Source organism: Hydra viridissima, unplaced genomic scaffold (assembly GCF_058129835.1).
Source record: "Hydra viridissima isolate aposymbiotic clone 2 unplaced genomic scaffold, HvirCarnegie_v1 scaffold_7, whole genome shotgun sequence".
NCBI classification, from domain to species: Eukaryota; Metazoa; Cnidaria; class Hydrozoa; order Anthoathecata; family Hydridae; genus Hydra; species Hydra viridissima.
In genome coordinates, this window is record NW_028324306.1 from 13201133 (window position 1) to 13222286 (window position 21154).

At 28.0% G+C, this 21154-nt stretch overlaps 3 protein-coding genes across 6 annotated transcripts; 1 reads left to right on the forward strand and 2 right to left on the reverse strand.

The window, feature by feature from the left end:
- Window positions 1-2240: 2240 nt before the first annotated feature.
- On the reverse strand, window positions 2241-3047 carry LOC145183983 (coiled-coil domain-containing protein 25-like). Its single transcript, XM_080059513.2, has one exon. The coding sequence runs from the start codon at window positions 2904-2906 to the stop codon at window positions 2280-2282; it is 627 nt and encodes a 208-aa protein (XP_079915639.2). The 5' UTR covers window positions 2907-3047; the 3' UTR covers window positions 2241-2279.
- On the reverse strand, window positions 2241-4123 carry LOC145183984 (COP9 signalosome complex subunit 8-like). The gene has a single exon (XM_080059514.2). The coding sequence runs from the start codon at window positions 3851-3853 to the stop codon at window positions 3284-3286; it is 570 nt and encodes a 189-aa protein (XP_079915640.2). The 5' UTR covers window positions 3854-4123; the 3' UTR covers window positions 2241-3283.
- A 1871-nt stretch (window positions 4124-5994) lies between these two features.
- On the forward strand, window positions 5995-20480 carry LOC145184960 (uncharacterized). Of its 4 annotated transcripts, none has more exons than XM_090092913.1 (31): window positions 5995-6458; window positions 6588-6652; window positions 7196-7308; window positions 9625-9753; window positions 9866-9935; window positions 10204-10295; window positions 10601-10750; window positions 10866-10922; window positions 11137-11211; window positions 11559-11679; window positions 12185-12337; window positions 12592-12748; window positions 12977-13043; window positions 13163-13213; window positions 13312-13356; window positions 13731-13782; window positions 14135-14250; window positions 14350-14415; window positions 14592-14768; window positions 15398-15544; window positions 16234-16304; window positions 16471-16494; window positions 16637-16670; window positions 18297-18371; window positions 18622-18701; window positions 18818-18856; window positions 19168-19228; window positions 19332-19451; window positions 19533-19581; window positions 20030-20166; window positions 20314-20480. In XM_090092913.1, exons 1-31 carry the CDS (start codon window positions 6109-6111, stop codon window positions 20386-20388), a joined length of 3018 nt encoding a protein of 1005 aa, XP_089949039.1. In that variant the 5' UTR covers window positions 5995-6108; the 3' UTR covers window positions 20389-20480. The 4 variants fall into 4 exon arrangements, with proteins under 4 accessions (XP_089949039.1, XP_089949041.1, XP_089949040.1 ...); XM_090092914.1 differs by having other exon boundaries at window positions 6001-6458; window positions 14135-14241; XM_090092915.1 differs by lacking the exon at window positions 16471-16494.
- Window positions 20481-21154: the final 674 nt, after the last annotated feature.

Here is a 21154-nt window from a genome sequence, read left to right on the forward strand (position 1 = left end):
TTCAAAGAGTGAGTTATCATTTCGTAGTGTATACTTATTTTTTGTTTTTAAGGTAATAAAATTTTTAAAAACGTGTAAGGACGAATTGATTTTACATTGAAACATAAAGCATAATATTTTATATATATTCACTTCATAAATGTTAAGTACTTTTATATTTTTAATAAAAACTTTGAATGCGTAAGTCGATTTTCAAAACAAACTAAGCGTATTGCGTGTTTCTGACGATAGTAAAGAGTACGCAACTTACTTCTGCTTGTACTTCCCCAAGTAATATTTGCATAGTTAATATAACTATGTATAAATGAGTAATAGCGTTGGATTAAAATGGTTTTGTTTAAATAATTTCTTATCTTATATCAAAGTATTATCGTTGATAAAGACCAACTTCTCAGTAGTTTTTAGAGACAAACTGCAACTCTTCACCATCATCTTCAAGAAGCTCATGGGTGATCTCAGTTGAGACATTGATTGCACCTTGCTGTTTTGACATTCAGTCTACTGTTGTAGGATGACTGTCTTTCAACTTGTCAAAAATCTCATCCCTGACACCATACCAGGTAGCCTACAGCATAAGGCATGATGTCACATCCTCCTCTTAGGCATCGTTTCTCGAGTTCTACAATGAGCTCAACCATGAAAGGATCTACTCCAGTGACATTGTTCTATCTAATTTCTTTGTCCCTCAGAGAAGCACACCTATCCACCAGATGAACAATGGGTGTCAGTGCTCTATCCATTGTATTTTTCATCAGGCCTATTTTCATCAGACCTTATCTCCTCTGCATTCCTTCAGGTAAGTACTGCTAAACCAGCGAGCGATGGCTCTTTTGCATATTTGTTTGATGTTTTACAATGTTTAAATCGTGTTTAATAACATACTCAAAGTTATAAGTTTTTCAAATTCGTCAAATATAATGTAAACAAATTTATACAATTTTCATAACCGTAAAAATTTGATTTACAACTTTTTGCGGCTTTCAACATCATTCTAATTAAGTTTTAACGACTTTTAAAGGTTTTCAAAGTCGATTAATAGTTAAAGCTACAACTTTTCACGGCTTTCATAACCGTTTAATTAATTTTTTTTCAAAGTTTAACGGATTTCGACATCGTTTAATTATTTTTTTTTCGAAGTTTAACGGATTTCGACCGTTTAATTTAAGAAACTTCGCCAAACTGACGGCTTTCAAAGTCAAACAAAAAATATACGACTTTGAAAACCGTAACTCGATTTTTTTATTTCTGATTTAAATCAGATCGTATTCAATTTTTAAATAGTGTATATGCTAACCAACATGACATAGTGCGAAGATTTTCACTTTTGTTTTTCTCTAAATCAATCCTTTTCGATATCGTATTTTATTATACAACTGAAAATACAATACTTTTTACAATTTACACTAAATAAAAATTATTTTATTGATACGCAAAATTGTTGTTATTTTTAGATATTTTTTCATTTCGCCTTGTTTTGTTCGATCTTATAGGGAATCCCGGGATTTCAGGATCATAAAAAAAGCCGGGATCCCGGGATTGCAATCGTTATTTGTAATACCTACTAATATATCAGTTGCATAAAGCCCTTCAACCCATTGTGTTAAGACAATGTTAGAGTCAATAATTATAACTTAAAGTAAAAAAAGCTTAATTAAAATATGAGAAGAAAAGAGTTGGCTACTATCTAATTTTTTTCATCACTATGTAGAAACTTTCATAGAGAAAGTTTTAAACCTAATTAAAAGTTGAATAGGAGTTAGTGAAGAAAAGAATAATGAAGAGAAAGTTAGATAGTGATGAGAGAATAGTAAAGTCAAAAGACGATAATAATAGACTCAAATAGACAAAACTAATGCTCTTTTTTCCTCTATTGACAGACCTAGCATTGCACTTTGTCGCCATTTCTTCTAGAAAAGGAAGGAAAATATATCACCTTCAGTTTGGCGGCCGCTGCAAGTTGGGAGGCAGAAGTAACTGGAGGCGGCCTCCGCATCATCTTGCCTCCAAAATATCTTCTGATGGCGACCCCCAGTGGCTTCCGCCTCCCGATTAGCAGCAGCATCCTAAACACTCTGACTCAAAAGAACATTAACTTTGTGTAATGTTTAAACATAAATTATGAAAAATTAAATATATTTTATGCATCTATAATATAACTGAATATAATATACTTGCAAAGACATCTTTCTTCATTTAAAAATATTAAATACTATTCTCCAGCTCATAAAAAAGAATATAAAGCTTCTAATTCAATATATATTCTTACCACAAAATTCATTTTACATAAAATCGTCTTCATCCAGAGGATCATCAAGATTTGATTTCATGTTACTTTCTTGCATAAGTGTTGCATAACTTGTAAGATTTTCTTGCTCTTTTTTTTGCTGTTCTTTCAGCTTACTCAGTGCTTTTTCTTCTTGTTGTTTAATACGCTCTTTTTTACGCTCTTCTCTGTCTCTTTCCTCTCTAAGTGATCTATAATTAATTTCTCTTTCCACTTTTGTTTTATTTAACCGATTTATGATGTCATTACATTTTTTCTCCACCATTGCATAACGGACATTTTTATCATTGTGGAAACCCACTTGACCAACATCCATGTCACCTGTCTTTTTTAAGTTTGACCAAGGTGTATAAACAATGTTTACATGATTTTGCTTACTTCCTTGAATACTATTTGCCTTTGTCAGCTGAATACAATCATTGAGAACATCTTGAGGTATTGTATCTAAAGTCATGTTTGGAGTAAGTCGCAAGTATATATGAGCTGATGAAAGTTTATCTACATGAAACCACACATCCTCCGGCCATCCCCACCTAATCAGCTCCTCATTTTCAAATTTATCTCTTCCCATGTAGATATACATTGGGGGTGAGACAACGTTAGAAGAGAACTCAATAACCATGTTTGTGTTTCCTATTTTGAGAAAAAAGAAGTTTCAAATTTAAATGTTTTGATGATTGTAAATCATTAAAGCATTTAACCAATATACATAGCTATTTATAAATGAATTTTTGTAAATAGCTATGCAGAAAAATCAATAAAAAACTTATTTACAAAAGATAAAAAGGCTATTATAAAAACAAAAAATAGGGTCCTTTTGATCTCTAAGTACAAACTTTACAAACTTTATGACTTAATTTTTACGTTGAAACTTGTTTAAGCACCATATATAGACAAAACAAATAGATTAGTTATAACTATTGAATGAAACATAGTTGGTTTAGTAAAAATAAGAAAATGTTTTTCAGAACACAAAATACTATTTTACAACCTAACAACCTAATTTTCAAAAAATATAACATAGTCAGTAAGTCTTTTTAAAAGTTTATCACTATCCTCTGAAGAGCAGTCTATATTTTTTTCTGCTTCTGATTGTGGTATTTTAATCAGTTTCTGTTCAACTTTCCACGGAAACGAAGAAACTAATGACAGAACTTCTTCTTCTTGAGCCCCTAGCAAAGCACATAAAGATTCAATTTTAATAACTGTGTAAACTTTTGATATAAGCTTTAAAGAACTTTCTCGAAGCACTTCAACAAGTTTTTTCATTAAAGGTGCTATTGAAGATGACCATTCATAACCAGATATTGCACTGTAAATATTTACTAAATCTTTTTTCCATAAAAACTTTCCAACTTTCCAAATACTATTTAGTTCTTCACTCTGATCTTTTAATGATGAAGGTATTCTTTTCCAAAGAAATTTAGCATTTATCACATCATTTTCAAGGAGATAATACATTAACAACTGAGAATAAACTTCTAATGATGCTATTCCATCAGGAGAAGTTAATTCTTGATGCTCTAAGCTAGCTTGAATCTCTTCATTTGTTAATTCATTACACAGCATAGTTACTTTTAGCTAGAGAAAACAAATAGAAAGCAAGAGACAATTCTAATGTACATTGTAGAGAGAATTTTCCAAGTGTAGAAACTGTTTTTTTAATTGTTAAAATATGCACAAGCAATTTTTTAAATATATATTTAAAAATAGTTTTAGTTTAAGCCATTGTTTAAATAATTACATTTAAAAGCATTAAAAACAAGTTTATTAGTAACAGTCCTAGCTGAATATGGTCAACGTTCGAGGTATTTACGTACTAAGTTTCAGTATAGGTACGGAAAGTATCGTGTGGTCATTGGATCGGTTATTTTTTACGATACCCGTCCTACAATACCGATACCGGTACAGAATTGGCACCGGTCTAGGAAGGACGGATTTTTCCGATATCATCTTCAAAGTATCGTTGATGGTAGTATCGTACATACTAGACTTCCGAGACTGATGCTTAATACGTGTAACAGAATAAATCGTCACATATTTAAAATTTATCGCACGGGAAGAGTGACACTGAAAGGTCTTATCTTTAGATACTAAAATATATTTTTACACTTACACGCACATTTATAGAGATTTTATCGTACATAATCGCTTGAGCCCAAGAGGCCTCTAACTAAAGTAAGAGCTACAATAATTTTACCGAAAAGAATTTAAACAGACAATCTTTGCCCGATAGTATACATACAGTGATAGAAGAAAATACAAAATACTACAAGTTACACATTTGGAAAAAAATTTAATTTTATAGTCAGTGATTACTAATTATTGATTTGATTTTTTTTTTCGTGTACAGTTTAATGCTTTGCATTAAATTTTTAAAAAAATTTATTTAGTTCACTATTTTTTTCATTTAGATACCAATTTTTTTAAAAGTAGCGATAATTTTCTGGAAAAAATGGTAAACTCCTTATATGGGGTCGGTAATCATACTGTATATCATCTGTCCATAAAACAGTACTTCATCTGTCTAAAAAAAAGTTCCCCATTTCTTGTTTGACAATGCCGAAAATTTATGGTAAAACCTTTTCCTTACTTTAACATACTACTTTTTCATAAAGGGGCATTTTTTTTATGTGCTTGCCAGTAAATTAGTTTCTCCTAAAGTTTTCACTTTTTTTTTGGTTTGCTGAATTACTGAGAGTTCAGCTGAGGCGCAATGTGCCTTTTTTGCCATTATATCACAAGTCATAATTGTCAAATGAAAACGAGTTCTTTATATCCAAATGTATTGGATTTCAAGTGTGCAATGCAATATTTAAAAAAATTATGAATCTTACTTACTCATGACGTAGTTCAATTTGTATGGCAACATAAAATAAAGAAAAAATTATTTATTAGCCTAAATAGTTTTTAATATAAATTTATATATTTTTACCCCGATATATTATCAAGCAATAAAAGTGTAAAGAAAAAAAAATTACCCATTATTTATTTATTTCATAGAAACGTTTATTTCTACAAAACACAGTTAAATTTATAAATTATTGTCGTAAAATTCCGATATTGCATTTTGACAACCATTTGTCTGTCATTTTCTTCCATTTATTCTAATGTTTATTACAAAGTTTTGTTTGGATGTTTGCTAGCAGTTTAGATATAGAAAGTTTAAAAAACCTATAATTACAACTACGAAGTTTTTTATTCTCACCAATTTTTGCAAAAAAACTGCATTTTGTTACTGCTGTATTCGCAGCGCAGTGAGTTGAAATTACTCAAGATAAATTGTTGCTATTTAATGAAACTTATTCGTTGATGCGATTGTTTACGCGCAAAACCGATTTTTAATTAGTTAGCCCGAGCTGCTTAAAAAATACATTTTCTTAAAATTATTTACGCAAAAAAGCAACCAGTCTAGAATTAACGTAAAAATCAAATAGAACAACGTAAAAATTTGTTAACTGGTAAACAAATATGGAGGTTGTTTACTGTAATGCACGTTGTCTAACCAACATTTTAAACTTATTTACATATATTATATTTTTCTTTTGAGTATAATTTTTTTTTCTGGTGTGCATCCAATAGTTGTATAAGTCAATTGAGCTCAAGACAAATTGACCTCAGAAGAGAGTCAATCAATTCAAGTTTTATTCAGAAGTTAAATTATTGATGAACGCATTGAACTTACTTGTCATGCAATTCACAAAAGATTTTCTATTCAAGCATAAAATAGGGAGAATCAAATAAATGATTGCAGTGTTAAATAATCTAGATATATCAAATTATAATGTTTCTTTCTTTAATTTTGTAAGGATCACTCACAACAAATGAGAGAGAAGATTAATGCACTCATCTCCTGTCAAAATGAAGAAAAAGAAAAAAAATTATTAGCAGAAATTACGTCACACGTAAATATTGAATTTACAGACGAAAAACCATTTGATAAAGAAAATCAAAATAATTTGTCAAGTAAGAACAAATGTAAATCATCACTTAGTGATTTACTGGATTTTGATTTAATATTAACTGAAAATTTGTTCTCATGGATCTTTTCTCATCGGTATGGATGGGCAGAAAAATATGATGTCTCACAAAAAGAAAATAAATCAGAAGAACTGAGTAAGAGTGCTATCTATCAACAAGATCTAAACAATCAAATTGATAAATTACTAGCTTGGTATGAAAGTACTGCATATCTACAATATATACATTATTAATGTTTGTATGAATACACACACATACACACAAACAAATTTTGTTGTGTTTATATGGTTATTCTTTGATAGGTTATGATTTAATTTTTCAGGATTGAAAGTCATCAGCATTTATCCTACTATCTTCTACTTGGTTATAAACATGTTCTGATATCAAGTATATATTTAATGTTAATAATTAGTTCACAATATCTTTAGTTAAGTTTTCAATCTATCTGCAACATAAACTAAGACTAGCCAATATCTATAGCAATGATTAGCCTTAGTCTATGTTACAGATACTATCAAGTCTAATCAATACCTGTAACTAGTCTTCTCATATCATCTTATGAAGTATAAAGAATGGTTATTGTTTTGATGCTTCAGAAGATGATATCAGAAGTATGACAAGTTCTTCTATATTCTTTGAATTTCTTAACATACAAACAGGCTTTTATAACTTCTTTATTCCTAAGTTTATATACATTTTTAGTGTATTTATAAATATTTTTAAATTGACTTATATTTAGAATTTTTGTTTTTTGAATATAATCTATAACTTTTGTTTAAGTTTATGAAGTCTTTAAAAGATTAGAGAGAAGCACAGTAAACACACCAGAAAATAAAAGCTGTTTATTTTCTGATGTGTTTATTTTGCTTCTTTCTAATCCTTTTTTGTTACAGTGTCAGAAATAATAAGTTTACTTTTTTTTCTTTGCAGATGCTGCTTCACCTATTGTTAGAAAGCATTTAATCTTGAGTTTGTTTCGTTGGCTAAAAAATCTCTCAAAGAAGTATATCTTAGTACCTGATAAATGCTATTATATTTTAAGGGTATTTTTTTTTTAAAACTATTTTCTACTATCTATTATTTAGGTAATATGAGTTTATCTACTGCATGAAAACTCCTAAAATAAAATAGGAGTTGCTTTTTAGATATTGCCTAAGATAAGAAATACAGGGTGCGGCAGCTATTCGCGAACTTTTTAGAACATTTTTCAAAATGAATTTTTAAAGTACTAAAAAATTATTTTCATGGTATATTAATAGGAGAAAAGTTGAAGATAAATACTTTTCCCACCTTAACATTCAATTAAGTCTCCTTTTTTTTTGATCACTGCCTCAAGCCTAGGATGGAAGGACTGACAGCCGCTTATTATATAGTCCCTTAACATTGAGTTCTAAGCACGGGTAATTGATGACTTTAGTGACTTGAGACTTGAGTGGGTCTTTTTGCAAGCCTTACTCTCAACTACACTCCACGCACTATAGTCAAGGGGATTCAGGTCAAGGCTGGATGGTGGCCAAAAGTGTTTGGGCCAGAAATTAGCCATATTGTCCTGAAGATATTGTTGAGTTTTTCTGGACCCATGACAAGGTGCATTGTCCTGTTGAAAGATGTAGTTGTTTTCTGGGAATGTCTTCTTCAGCCATGGCACCACATAGCGTTTTAGTGAGCGAATATACACATCAGAGGTAACTTTTTCTTTCTCTTTGAGTAGATTGGTGGGCATTTCTCTCCATTAGAAGCGATGATTCCTAGCATCATGATGGAGTGAGGGTGCTTAGTGTGACACACAGGTGGTGCTTTGTCACCCTTCTGTACGATGAATCTGTCATTATGCCTATTTGTCACACAGTCAACACTAAAAAGTTTTTCATCTGAGAAAACTTTAACTGTTGACGAAGCATGGCTTTTTAGCTGGTTCAGAAGCTTCTTTGATTGTTCCAACTGTAAAGTTTTTAGTCTTTCTGTTAAAAGTTGACATGAAGATCAGGCCACACTGACTTTTCCAAGTGTTTTTAGAGTTCTTCTGACTGTCCTTTCATCAATATTGAACAATTTTGCTGTCTTTCTGATGGATACAGTAGGATTCTTTTCAACATGCTTATTAAGCTTTTCTGTGAACTTTTTATCAACTTTTTTATTCACTGGAGATGGCATTTTGGCTCTTTCAGCACTGTCACGTTTTTTCACTTTGTAAAATGTAGTTTTAGATACTCCAGAAACACGAATCACTTCACGTGCAGACAAACCCGCGTGAATCAAATTTAAAGCTTCGGTTCGTTTGGCTTCCATTGTAAAAATTTTAACTAAAATGTTTTCTACTCACAATTTTATTAAAATCTAAGACGCTCATTGAATATTAATCAACAAAAACAAATTGCGGAAGTGTTTTATTTACATCACAAAACCTAGCCAAAAATTAGTTCGCGAATCGCTGCCGCACCCTGTAGTTTTTAGGTCTAAAAAATATTTTTCTTTTTAGTGACCTAGTATGTACTAAATAATCATCAAGAACTAGAAAAAAAAATGTGGTTCTCACAAATATTCAAAAAACTTACCAAAAACTAAAATATAGTTATTTTTAAGTATAGTTATATTTTAATTTTTGACTTTGGGTTTTAAAAAGGCTTAATAGTACTAAATAAAAATTTCTGAATATTAAAATCAAAATCTCTATAAATAAAATCAAAATATAAATAAAATCAAAAATTCTGAATATAAAATTAAAATTAAAGTGATAAATATTTTTAACTAGTTGCTTAATAATAAATTCAAATGTCCCATCTAAAAAGAATGTGATAAAGGGAATGTTTTTTTACATACTATTGCATATTACATAAACCTAACTTTTTGTTGATATTAATGCTCTTATAAACAAATAGTCTGAAATAGTTTATTAAGGAAAAAATATATGCTTACTCAACTTTTTTCAGTAATTTGTTTGTAGGTGCAACATTGTAAACATTTTAAAAATGTATTTGTCAACTCTTTTGTAATTTAATGATTATTTGATTTTTTTAATTTGTTTTTTAAAAAAAAGATAAATCCCAGGGAAAAAAGTTCTGAAAAAAAGTGAGGCTCAGTTCTTAGAATATTTTCTAACTTTTAAATACATCTTAATACATAAAAAAGATTAATACTTCAGTTTGTTAAAAAACCATAAGCTTTTCTAGTTTTATTTTGTAATGGTAGAACCAGGCAATTCAGTGCTTAACATAATTATTCCTAATAGATTTTAAAACCACCTAGAATTTTTTAGTGTGATGTTGTCAGGTATAATATTTATGGTATTAATCAAGTATAATAGTTATGGTAATTGTCAGGTGTAATAGTTATAATAGTTCTTTGATATATCTTCTTAGGACATTATTGTAATTGGTTTAACAGATGTTTGGTCAGTTATTCGTAAAGACACATCATCAAGATTAGTAACATTACTGCAGATTATTACAATGGAGCAATTAAAAAATTTGTTTATCACTCTTACAGAGGTTGGTGTGGGTATATGACTGCTGTCTTTTGATTGTTAATGCTTCTGGTTTTCTAATTTTGTTTTCCATGTTCTTTGAAATTTTTGTGTTAACTTTTTTGTTAATAATAAAGGTTTGCAGAAATGAGAAGACAGAATGGCAAAATGAACCGAATTGGCAGGCATCTGATGGTGCCATAAAAGGTGAATGGAATCAATGTTTGTTTTTAAATAATTTTTAAGTAGTGCTAGAGCTGTTTGTAGTTATTTAATATTTATGCATTAAATTAACATTTTCAATGCATAAATATTGGTTTAATGCATAAATACTTATTTAATGCATAAATATTTAATTAATGCATAAATATTTATTTAATGCATAAATATTTAATGCATAAATATTTATTTAATGCATAAATATTTGTAGTAAATAAAAGTAAGAAACTTAATAATTCTTTACAAACAATATAAGGGATTGAGAAGATATTATACAGTTGTGAATGGGAGGCTACGACATGTGCAAAGAAAAATCAAAGTGATTCATCTTCTTCAGTTTCAATAAAGGTGAAAAAAGTTTAGAAGATTTTTCAAAACAATTTTTTTGTTGTTATGCATTTTTATTTCTTATTTAAATGTTTCTTTTTACATAAATATGATTTATTACACTACAATTTTTATTTTAACCAATAAATTTTAAATTTATGATGAAGATTTTTACTTAAATATTTAGTCTCGGTATATTGATATATTACATAATTTGTCAGTAGATGCAAAATTACAAAGCAAAATTGTTTTATTATAATTTTTCAGTCAAACTTAAAAGGATTTGTTATCTATTGTTTATTCATTATTTACTATTTTTCTCATAGATAGGGCGAATGTATTTCAATTCATTACCAAGTTTTATGAGAGATGGTTTAGAAGGAGTTTTATTTACATTATTTTCAAATTCTCAATTAAGTATAAGAGAGGCTGCTGGGAAAGCATTGTCTACTTTGCTCAATAAATCAGATTTGAATGTAAGCTCTTGTTCTTATTCTGTTATGTTTTTTTAATTTGTTTGTTTTGAGTTACATATGCGAATGAGTTATAATTTCAAGGACTCATGCAATATGTAGTTTGAACCTTTTTAAGCATTCCATTGAATCCTTTGAAAAAGTTGTGGATCATTTAGCCTTCTATGTAAAAGAGGTAAACCTCTATTATTGGTTATTATTTGTGTGTTGTTCTGTGTTGTTCTGTGTTGTATACTGGATTGGTTTACCTCCATTTTTTTAAAAAAATCAATAAATTTTTTTCTAATTATACCAAAGAAAATTTTAAAATGTGTAAATTTCCTTATGTTATATTTATTTATCAAGTATTGTAAATTAAAAAATTAAAAAATGATGTGTTACATTTTTAGATTGAAATTCAACCCCACTTCATGAATCCATATGAGGCTGAAGGGTTTATGAATGTTCTTTTATTTCTTATTAAAGTATGTTTTTTAAAGATAGCTTTGTTACAATTAACTTTTATCTAAAACTAATACTAAAACTACTGTACAATAGCAATTAACTTATTACATTACTAAATAATAACTGGCAAAACAATAACTGTTATGTTTAGTTTTTATACTTTGCAATACACCTGATTTTAATTTGCAATACACCTGATTTTAATTTAAATAAGTTATTATCAAATTTCATTTAATATATGAATTATTTCAACTATTTATATACATTTTTTTTGATTTCATAAAGACTATTTTGACTCTTAACATTTTGTGGCATTTTTTACTTCAACATTGAACCCTAATCATAAAAAAGATAATGGTTTCTTTAGAATATACCACTCTTACATTTGTTATCCAAGTGGCACTTCTATTGGTCTATTTTTTGTCACTATCTTGTTCATCCTGCCTCCACTGTTCGTCAAGCCGCCAGTTTTCTTTTTAAATATCTTGGTAGGTAAGATATTCCTAAACCCATAAAACATACATAAATATATAAAATATAGTGATATATTTTTATATTTATCTTTAATAAACTACTTCATTTTACAAAAAATCTCAAATAGTATTACATACTTTTCTGACAATAACATACAGTAATTTGCTCCAAATACTTTTATTGGTTTTATTTAATCAACTAGAAATTATTTTATATCTAGCTTTTTAAAGTTTGTTACAAAGTGTCCGCAGGAATTGTTTATTGAGTTAATTTAAATACCATAGAATCTGCATCAACTAGTGCATTTATATATATATATATATATATATATATATATATATATATATATATATATATATATATATATATATATATATATATATATATATATATATATATATATATATATATATAAAATTACTTTTTGAGTTAATTTAAACACCATAGAATACACACTTTGTTACATTATTAATTGGAATAATTTTTGTCATGTTTGTGTAAAATAAGTTTGATTTATAGTGACAAAGGAACAATCCTCTCCCTGTTTACCCAAAATTATCCTTCAAAGCTTATGCAGTGGTTGGAAGAGTGATTTAAATCTACTAGTACAACCAATTCAACAAAACATAGATAAGGATCGAATAAGTATTTTGCAAACAAACAAAGAAGCAGGTGTAGTTTTTTTTTCTAGTTAAAATCAACAAAGATTCAACTTTAATTTTCAAAAACACACAATTATATTAACACTTTAATTTAGTAGTATATTCTTACTGGTATATTTAACTTTATTTTAATAAAATATAAAATGGTTTTATATAATTATGTGTTGTATTTTTATATCCATTACTAATGGCAGTGGAGCTAAAATAAAAATGATTTAAAGAACATTAAGGTGTATATTTTAACCATTACAAATTTTCTTCAAGAGTTGTCACAAACATGGGAATGGCGTGAGGGTCGATTGTTTGCATATGAGCTTGTCTTGATGTCTTTAATTACCAACCATAAATACTTTAAGTTAACATCAAAGGATTTCTGCTCTGCGCCAAAGTTAAGCTCCTCTGTTAATGAAACAATGTTTAAGTAAATCAGTAATTTTTTGTTTTATACAGTAATATTTTAACATATCTTGATTGTCTTATATAAAGTTTAGTGTACTTCTTACTTAACAGGTAATTGTAAAAAGAGTGTTCCTAAATTGTGATAAACAATACAAAGTAACATCCCAAAGTTGTAGCATAAAAGCACATCTCCAAAGTGCTCTAAAATTTGTTTTGTATAAAATATAATTTATAAAACTTGTTTGTTTAGAAAGTTATCACCACCAACTTTAAGAGGAGATAGGCACAACAAACTTTCTAAATCTCTCACTGTTTCGGTAAACTCACTGATTTTTTTTTTGTTCCAAATCTCCAGCAAGTAGTTAAAAATGGCATACTTTGTTTTATTGTTAGAAGTAAGTAGATTGTCAGTTTATGTATATAACTTTTACTTAAGGGACTTCGGCATCTGTCAAAACAAAGTTTTATTTATCATGAAAGAGCTGAAGTATGTTTTATAACAATTTATACTGCTGATTTCAGTGTCTGTTTCTTTTATACTTACAATTTACTAATCTAGGTATTTGTAAACCTTTTTTGCCTTAGATACCATCACAGTTAACAAAAATATCAAAAGAACCAAGTTCAGATGTATGTTATAAAGTGATATTGTTTTAATTTATTGAAATTTTAAAATGTTAACTATGAGGATACTAGAAAACAGAGATATGGTGTTAAAAAACCTTAAAAAACATAATGATATATATGATGTGTACCATAGATATGATTTATCATATAAGGATACTTTTATGGTATTATTGTTACTTTAACTGGAGTTTTTTTGTGTGCAAGTATACACACTTCAATTAAACGTTTTATAAAAGCTGTAGCAGTATCCTTTAGGTAATTAAAGTAAACTTTATGTAAATTTTGTAACAAATATTACTAACAAGTAGTTTTAAAATACAATAATTTGTAAGTTTGACATTCCGCAGGTTGCTTTTAAGATTTTGCTCTTAATTTAGGTTGTTTTATTAGAAGAATTTATTGCAGTTGTTTGTTATACAACTTTACCAGGTGAGATTTAATGTTAAAATTAGCAGATGCTTACAAGCAGTTTGTTCTTTTTAACCAATTATTAGTAAGCCAAAATTACATATAGCAAGTTAATAATTGCCTAGTATTTCAACAGGTTTGTGCATTTAGTCAGGTTGCTTATTCAGATTTTTAATTATACCATTTTATTTGTTAAAACTTGTGCTATAAAAGCTTGTGTTGTTTTTACTAATATTTTTGTCTAAATATTTTTTAATCAAAGTTGACATTTGTGTATAAGTTTAATGATGTAATGCTAGTGCTAGCTTCGCAAAACTGTTTTTGCATGTCTTGTAGTGAAGATGAAATAATTTTTTTGCTTTAACTGTTACAGTTCCAATTCAAGAAAATATCAATGGAAAGCCCTATTTAACTGATCAAGTTTCATTGAGCTGGTTAGAGAAACAAGAATGTGTTTCATTCAGAACAATTATAAAACAGGTATTTCAGGTATTATTAAACAGGTTTCTGATGTTTTTGTTGTTGTATAATATTCCTAACATTTATTGTATACTATTTAATTTCTTTACAACTAGTTTCTAAACTTAGATTCTACTCCAATCTATTGAAAGTTTGGTGGACTCTCGTTGGGAACTTAGAAGAATGGCATTGCAGGTGATTTGTTATAATTTTTGGAAGAATATTCTGTTTTCAAAAAAAGATTTGCTTTCATAACTTAAGAGCAGAAAGTTATTTTTAAAAGCCTTTGAAAAGTTATGGCATTTTTTTTTTTAATAAAAAAATCAATCCTTTGTTGAGTTAAGACTATAAAGTTTTTCTTTATTCTTTAGTTGATTCCTGTAATATGCAGAGTATTGGAATACATTTACAAAAGTTTACTAACAGAGCTCTTTGATGTTAGTGCAGTAAATACACCTCTCTACTATGGGTTCTGCTTGTGTCTTTTTCACATGTTGAAAAATGGTTTAAAAGAAAAAAAGAATAGATATGAATCTGGGTTAATAAAGGTTTTACTTTAAATTTTGCCCTGTGATATACCTATTTGCCTTCTTTTTTCTTTTAGAACTAAATAAAGTTTTAATACTAAATTCGTATTACTATTAATTTTTAACCTTAATTGGTAAATAATTTTATTAGTAATTTACTTTGATTGATAAATAATTTTAAAAAAAAATCTGTTGTCTATTTTCTATTTTTCAACAGTTTCTTTAAATGTTTAACATATAAAAACAGTTTCTTTAAATGTAAATGTTTATTATATAAAAAAAAGATAAATTTTTTTTTTTCCGTTTTTTAATAAAGTTCAATTGATATTTTGGAAAAGAACTTTTTAGGTCATTTTTAAGACTTTTCATTAACAACAAACCATTACCTTTAATGACATACCATTAGCATGTGCTGTTATGTTATCAGTGACAATGAAAATTTAGCATGTGCTGTTATGTTATCAGTGTCAATATGTTGGCTAAATAATTGTTGATTTTTTGTTTTATTCATTCTAAAAATTGGTGTAAGTTATCAGTATTAATTTATAACATTAGTTAGTAGTTTAATAGATAGTAATCTAATGATATTAGCGATTAAACTATTGATACTAACTGTGACTGTAGTGTTCAATTGCTATACTTTTGTTTAGTTTTCTGATTCCTATGATGATTTTGAAGACAATTTATTTGATATGTGTGAAAAAGTTGCTGAGAGGCTATCCTCATGCACTCACAAGGAAACATCAGAAGTCTCTGTATCTTTACTTGTACTTAACTGCTGCTGCTCAGATGAACCTGTAAGAGAATTTTAACAGGAAAAAGCCATTTGATGCTTTAGTCGTTTAAGGTTCTGTAAATTTTTTTAGTTGTTTGAGGTTCTACAATTTAAAATGTAGAACCTTGTCCTGTAACAATTATTGAGTAAGAAATCTCACATAAAATCAGTTACTTTAAGGGCAGGTTTTTAAAGTACTGATATTGAAAAATTCTTTTGCAAAGTTTTTAATTCAACAAACCAATTTTTAAAATTTGAAAAAGACAAGGTTAACATATGTTAATTTGCTGTTTATAGTAACTTTAAAAGCAAATTTTACAATAGGGTTGACTTGCAACCTTACTTGGGTAATTCTGATTTAAACAAAGAAGTTATTTTTCTTTTGTGATAAATGTATATTTGATTATTGCTGCGGTTAATTCTTGAGTTTTTGAGATTTGACAAAAAATATCATTTTAGTCTTGGTTTTATGATTTTTTAATCTATTTTACCAGTTTTAATTATTAGCTAAGCTTGGATATTATTAGATTAATATATAGCTTGGATAATGCTTGTTATATTTTAAAGAACATTATTATTTAAAGAACATTAAAAATATTTTTACTTACATTTAACTTAGACAGTTTAGTTTTATTGTCTTTTAGAATCTAAAATCAAGCCTTAAGATCCTTTAGTTTCAAGTGAAAACTCTTATATTTTATTCTACCTTAGATTTCAAGTGTAATTCATGAAGCCATATGCAAACACTTTTATAAATACTACCAAGATGCTTTGAATGATAGGTGACTCCATTTGTTCAGAACCATATTTTTCTATTTTTTTTTCTTTTTTTGAACTGGCCTCAAAATTTCATTTCATTTCACATCTCCTTAGACAGAATAACCTTTAATAAAAATAACAACCAATACTAACCTTTTCTATTTATTGACCTAATATTCTTTCTTTCAGACTTGAAGGGGTCTATATTTGCATGTATGAATTTATACAAACATTTTAAACGTTTTTACTTAATAAATAACCAGTTACTTGGGTCAATTACATCTGATCTTTAAAGCTTGCTGAAAATAATTCTAAAAAAGCTAGTCTGCTAAAATGTTTTCTTGTTCTGTTATAGTTTGTCAGATGATGAAAAGTATAATGTGAAAAAGGTAAAAAAATATTTTTTTTAAAAAAGAAACAAATTTAAATACACACACACACACACACACACACACAAACATATACTACCAACAGAATGTTTGTAGCAGATTAAAAGCATTTTTAAATATATGAGAAATCACAATTTTTTTTCACAAAATATTTATATATTTGTTGTTGTATATATAAAGTTTGTAAACTGATATTTATAACAATTGATATAAAAAAGTTAGATTTTAGGTTTTTCAAAATTTTTTGCATGGTATTTGGTTACTGTAGCACAGATTTTTGACATGCAATTAATCAAATTTTCAAGGGTTTCAGGCATAATTTTGTTTGAACTGGCATCCAAAATATCCCAGAGCACATTCTTAGAGGTTGAAACATCCTCTCTAATCGATGTTTTTTTAGGCCAGATCTAGATTTACTAAGGTGTGACCCAATTCTCTGAAAGCACTTCAATATTTTTTGTATGCAACCACGTGATATTTTCGTTTTTTTGGAAATCATTACTTTCTCAGAATAAGCAAGTCACACATTCAAATCTCACATTCAGCTTCAGTTAACTTCTTACTTTTACTCATTTTAGAACACTTTTATGTAAAAAAAAAAAAAAAATTGAACAATATAGCAGTATGAAAATGTAAAGATATGGAAATTAAAATTATTTTTAAAATGTCTTAGTAAAAAAATAAACAAATATTTAACTAAAACACTCAACATATTTAGTTTAGTCAAGAGAGTTTTTTTTAAGTGGTATTAAAGTTCTTAATATAAATGAATAATATAAAAAAACAGATTTATTTATTATAAAAACAGAACAATATGCCTGTATAAGTAGTTAAAAGTAAGTTTTTAACTTAGAGTAACAATACATCATAAGGATACAATGATACAATGCATAATAGTATATCACAAGGATACAATGATACAATGCATAATTCAGGTTTTATATATACTTTTATTTAGTTATTGTACTCTGTAACATTTTTGTTGGCAGTTATGTGTGTGTGTGTGTGTGTGTGTGTGTGTGTGTGTGTGTGTGTGTGTGTGTGTGTGTGTGTGTGTGTGTGTGTGTGTGTGTGTGTATTGTGATTTCTAGTGTGTTTTTTTTAACTTAAGCTTTTAGTTATTATTTGTTTAATAAGACTCTTTGTGATTATTAAGCTAATAAAGAAGGATGCTCAAAATAAATGGTAAATGGTTTTGATCCTAAAAGTGCAAACACTGATAGAATTAAAAAATCATTTCAAAACTTTTGTCCCAGAGTTGTGTTTTAGCATTTTTATGTTTTTTGTGATTTTTGAATTTGCATAAAGATTAAGATATTGAGTTTAGGCAAACATAATGCTTAAAAATTAATTTAAAAAAGTGGATTGAACATCATCAATAAGAATGTTTTTGCTCATCAATATTTGTGCATTGATGAACAAAACTGAAAATTATTCTTGTTTTACTTTCAGATTTTGCATTTTTGCTCACCGCCCTGGCCCACTGTGCTCTGGGCTATTCTTTTTTTATGTATTTAGTTTCAATTATTTGACTTTGATATACAAATCCACCACAATTTTTGAACTTTGTTATTTATTCCTTTATACTGATCTCAAGCATGTATTTTTATCAAACATTTCTTTTAGAAACTCGTTGAAACTTTATGTTCTTGTCAAAGTTACTTGATAGATTATTGCTCATCTGCAGATCCTACATACACAGTATAATCTTAACATATTGTATAATTTTAGCATTTAATGAAAATACTGAACATTTTTTATACTAATCCAAACATTAGGAGAGCAATAACTTAAAGCCTAAAAAATATTTTTTTTGAAAGCTGATTGGTTTTTTACATATACATATCAGTATACATATTTATTGCTTTCCATCTGTTTTCCATGGATTACTAGTTGATACTCTGGCTACCTTGTTGCAATTGATCCTGTTACATTTTCATTTGCAATCTAGGTACTACTCCTTCCTGCAATCTTTAGTGCTCTGCACTTTTTAAAAAATGATGCTTTGGATGTTTCTGCAATGCTAGCAAGGTAGTTAATAAAATTTAATTTTTTAGCTGTGATTCACTTCCACACATGTATGTCTCAAATTTATACATTACTTGCGTTGAGCTAGAAACCTATTTGTAATTTTATTTTATATATAGTTGCGAAAAGATATTGAAGAATATTGAATTAGATGATTGGTAAAATTTTTTTAAATCATAGTATTGTTTAAAGTATTCTTTTAGTCTTTGATTCTCTGTCCTTTTTATGTCTATATTCTCTCTCTATATATATATATGTGTGTGTGTGTGTGTGTGTGTGTGTGTGTGTGTGTGTGTGTGTGTGTGTGTGTGTGTGTGTGTGTGTGTGTGTGTGTGTGTGTGTGTGTGTGTGTGTGTGTGTGTGTGTGTGTGTGTGTGTGTGTATATATATATATATGTATATATGTATATATATACATTTTTATATATATATTTCACATTTTAATAAATATATTACATTTTAATTTTAGGGAGATAAACGCAGATTTGTTGTATTCGTGTGAAATCGTTGCTCTTCTTTTTAATAGATATGTATGTATAATTAAACCATTTTGCTGACGTAATGGTTTAAGGTTTATCTTCAACATTTAATGTTATGTTTCGTTTAAATGAAAATTTTACTTCTTTGTTTTAGATCAACGAGGTGACTTATTTATTAGTGTTATTTAAAATTACATATTCTCTACAGTTTCTGATGAAAGGAAATTTTCCACTTAATAAACTAAAAGATGCGTTACAATCCAGACTTCTATTAGTAAGCAGGTTCTTTTTATTCATAATTCTTTAACTCAAAATATTTGCGTTTATTTACTAGACATTATTTGTTTTGTGACAGATCGATAGCGGAACATCGTTGAGCTCACCGTACAAGAATCGCAATAAAAGTGAGTACCGCAGTTGTTTTAAAAATTCTAAGGAAGCATTTCTGTTTATATACACGGTGTAGTATATATATTTGCCCATAAGTTTTTCTTAAAATTTATTTCTAACATGTAAAACTGTCAACAGATGGATATGCTAACTAAAAATATTTCACAATTCAAAATGGCCTCATTTTGCTCGATCAGAAATGTCATGCTCTTTTACCGTCTTTCTCATGCGCTTTCTTGAACTCTCTTCTAAACTCCTAACGATCTGGATGACTCTCTTGGTACTTACCAAACGTTTTCTTCCTGGAATTGGATTGCATAAGATTGCATAAGTTTCATAAATTAAAAACCACATAATATCCTTATTGGATAAACCAACCATTTGAAATCAAAGCAACGATTTGATTGAACGATTGAAGGTCATCATTGAAAACAGCTCAATAACCAAAAGTTTGTTTTTCAGGTACTCTAAGCGATAATATCCTTTCCATTCCGATTGGTTATAATTTAACTAGTAATCAGCTCTCTGATTCTGTTGAAGAAAAATACTCTGGTGAAAGTGCTGAAGAAGACTGGGATTGGAGTAGTGACGATGAAAAAGTATGTTTGATTAGTTTTTGAGGATTTTTAGCTCGTTTTCTAGAAAAAACGTACATTTTTTTAATAATATTACTTATACGTGCTTCAACACATCAAAGATTAGTGCATTTCTCTCGATATTTCTTTTGTATAATTTTTTTTCTTTAGGGAAATGCTTCCTCAAAAGACGCAATTGTAGAATTTCTGAAACGACTAACCGAAACTCAATCTACCTTCAATTAAGATAGAAAAATTTATATTATTTATACACATAATATTTATAGATATGTTTCATAGCATTGTTAAAAATATTTAAATATAAGTTTATACAGTGACGTATTCTTATTATTTTTGTTTCCAAAGTACAAAGTTCAGAAAGGCCGATTAATCTATAGTCTTGTATAAGCTTCAATAAAAATTGATTGGACCTTGAAAGTATTCACAGGTTAAATAATATTTTTTCATTTAAGCTTTATTATTATTAAATAAAAACACTTGAACGTAACTTCTTTTCGTTAGATTTTCTTTATCCTCCAGCGTTTTTTATTTTTATAAAAGTGGGACATTTTTATAAATGTCGCACTTTTATAAAAATTCAAGAAATGCAAAAAATGTAAGAACTTTCAAGTATTTAAAAAGTCCAAATTTATTATGGAGTGGAATTAAAAGAATCATTTCTGAGTTAACTAGTGGTGGACTTAAAACATTTTTTTGTGTAGACGTTAACACGTTTAGGCCATTTCTTCTTGGTTAGGGCTTCCAGTTCGAATATGTTCAGGTTCGAACTTTTGACAGTTTTTAAAGAGGTTCAAGATTGAACTATTTGCACTAAAAGTTCAAATATTAAATGGCAACTTTTATACACTTATTTGCAGTTAAAACAAAACTACTGCTTAAAATTATAGGTTTTTCAAATTGTGACTTTATAAGAAGTTTTCGGTCCTATTAACTTTTGGTGTGATTAGTAAAGTAACACTTTAGTAATCAAGCCAAGTTGAAACAAAAATGC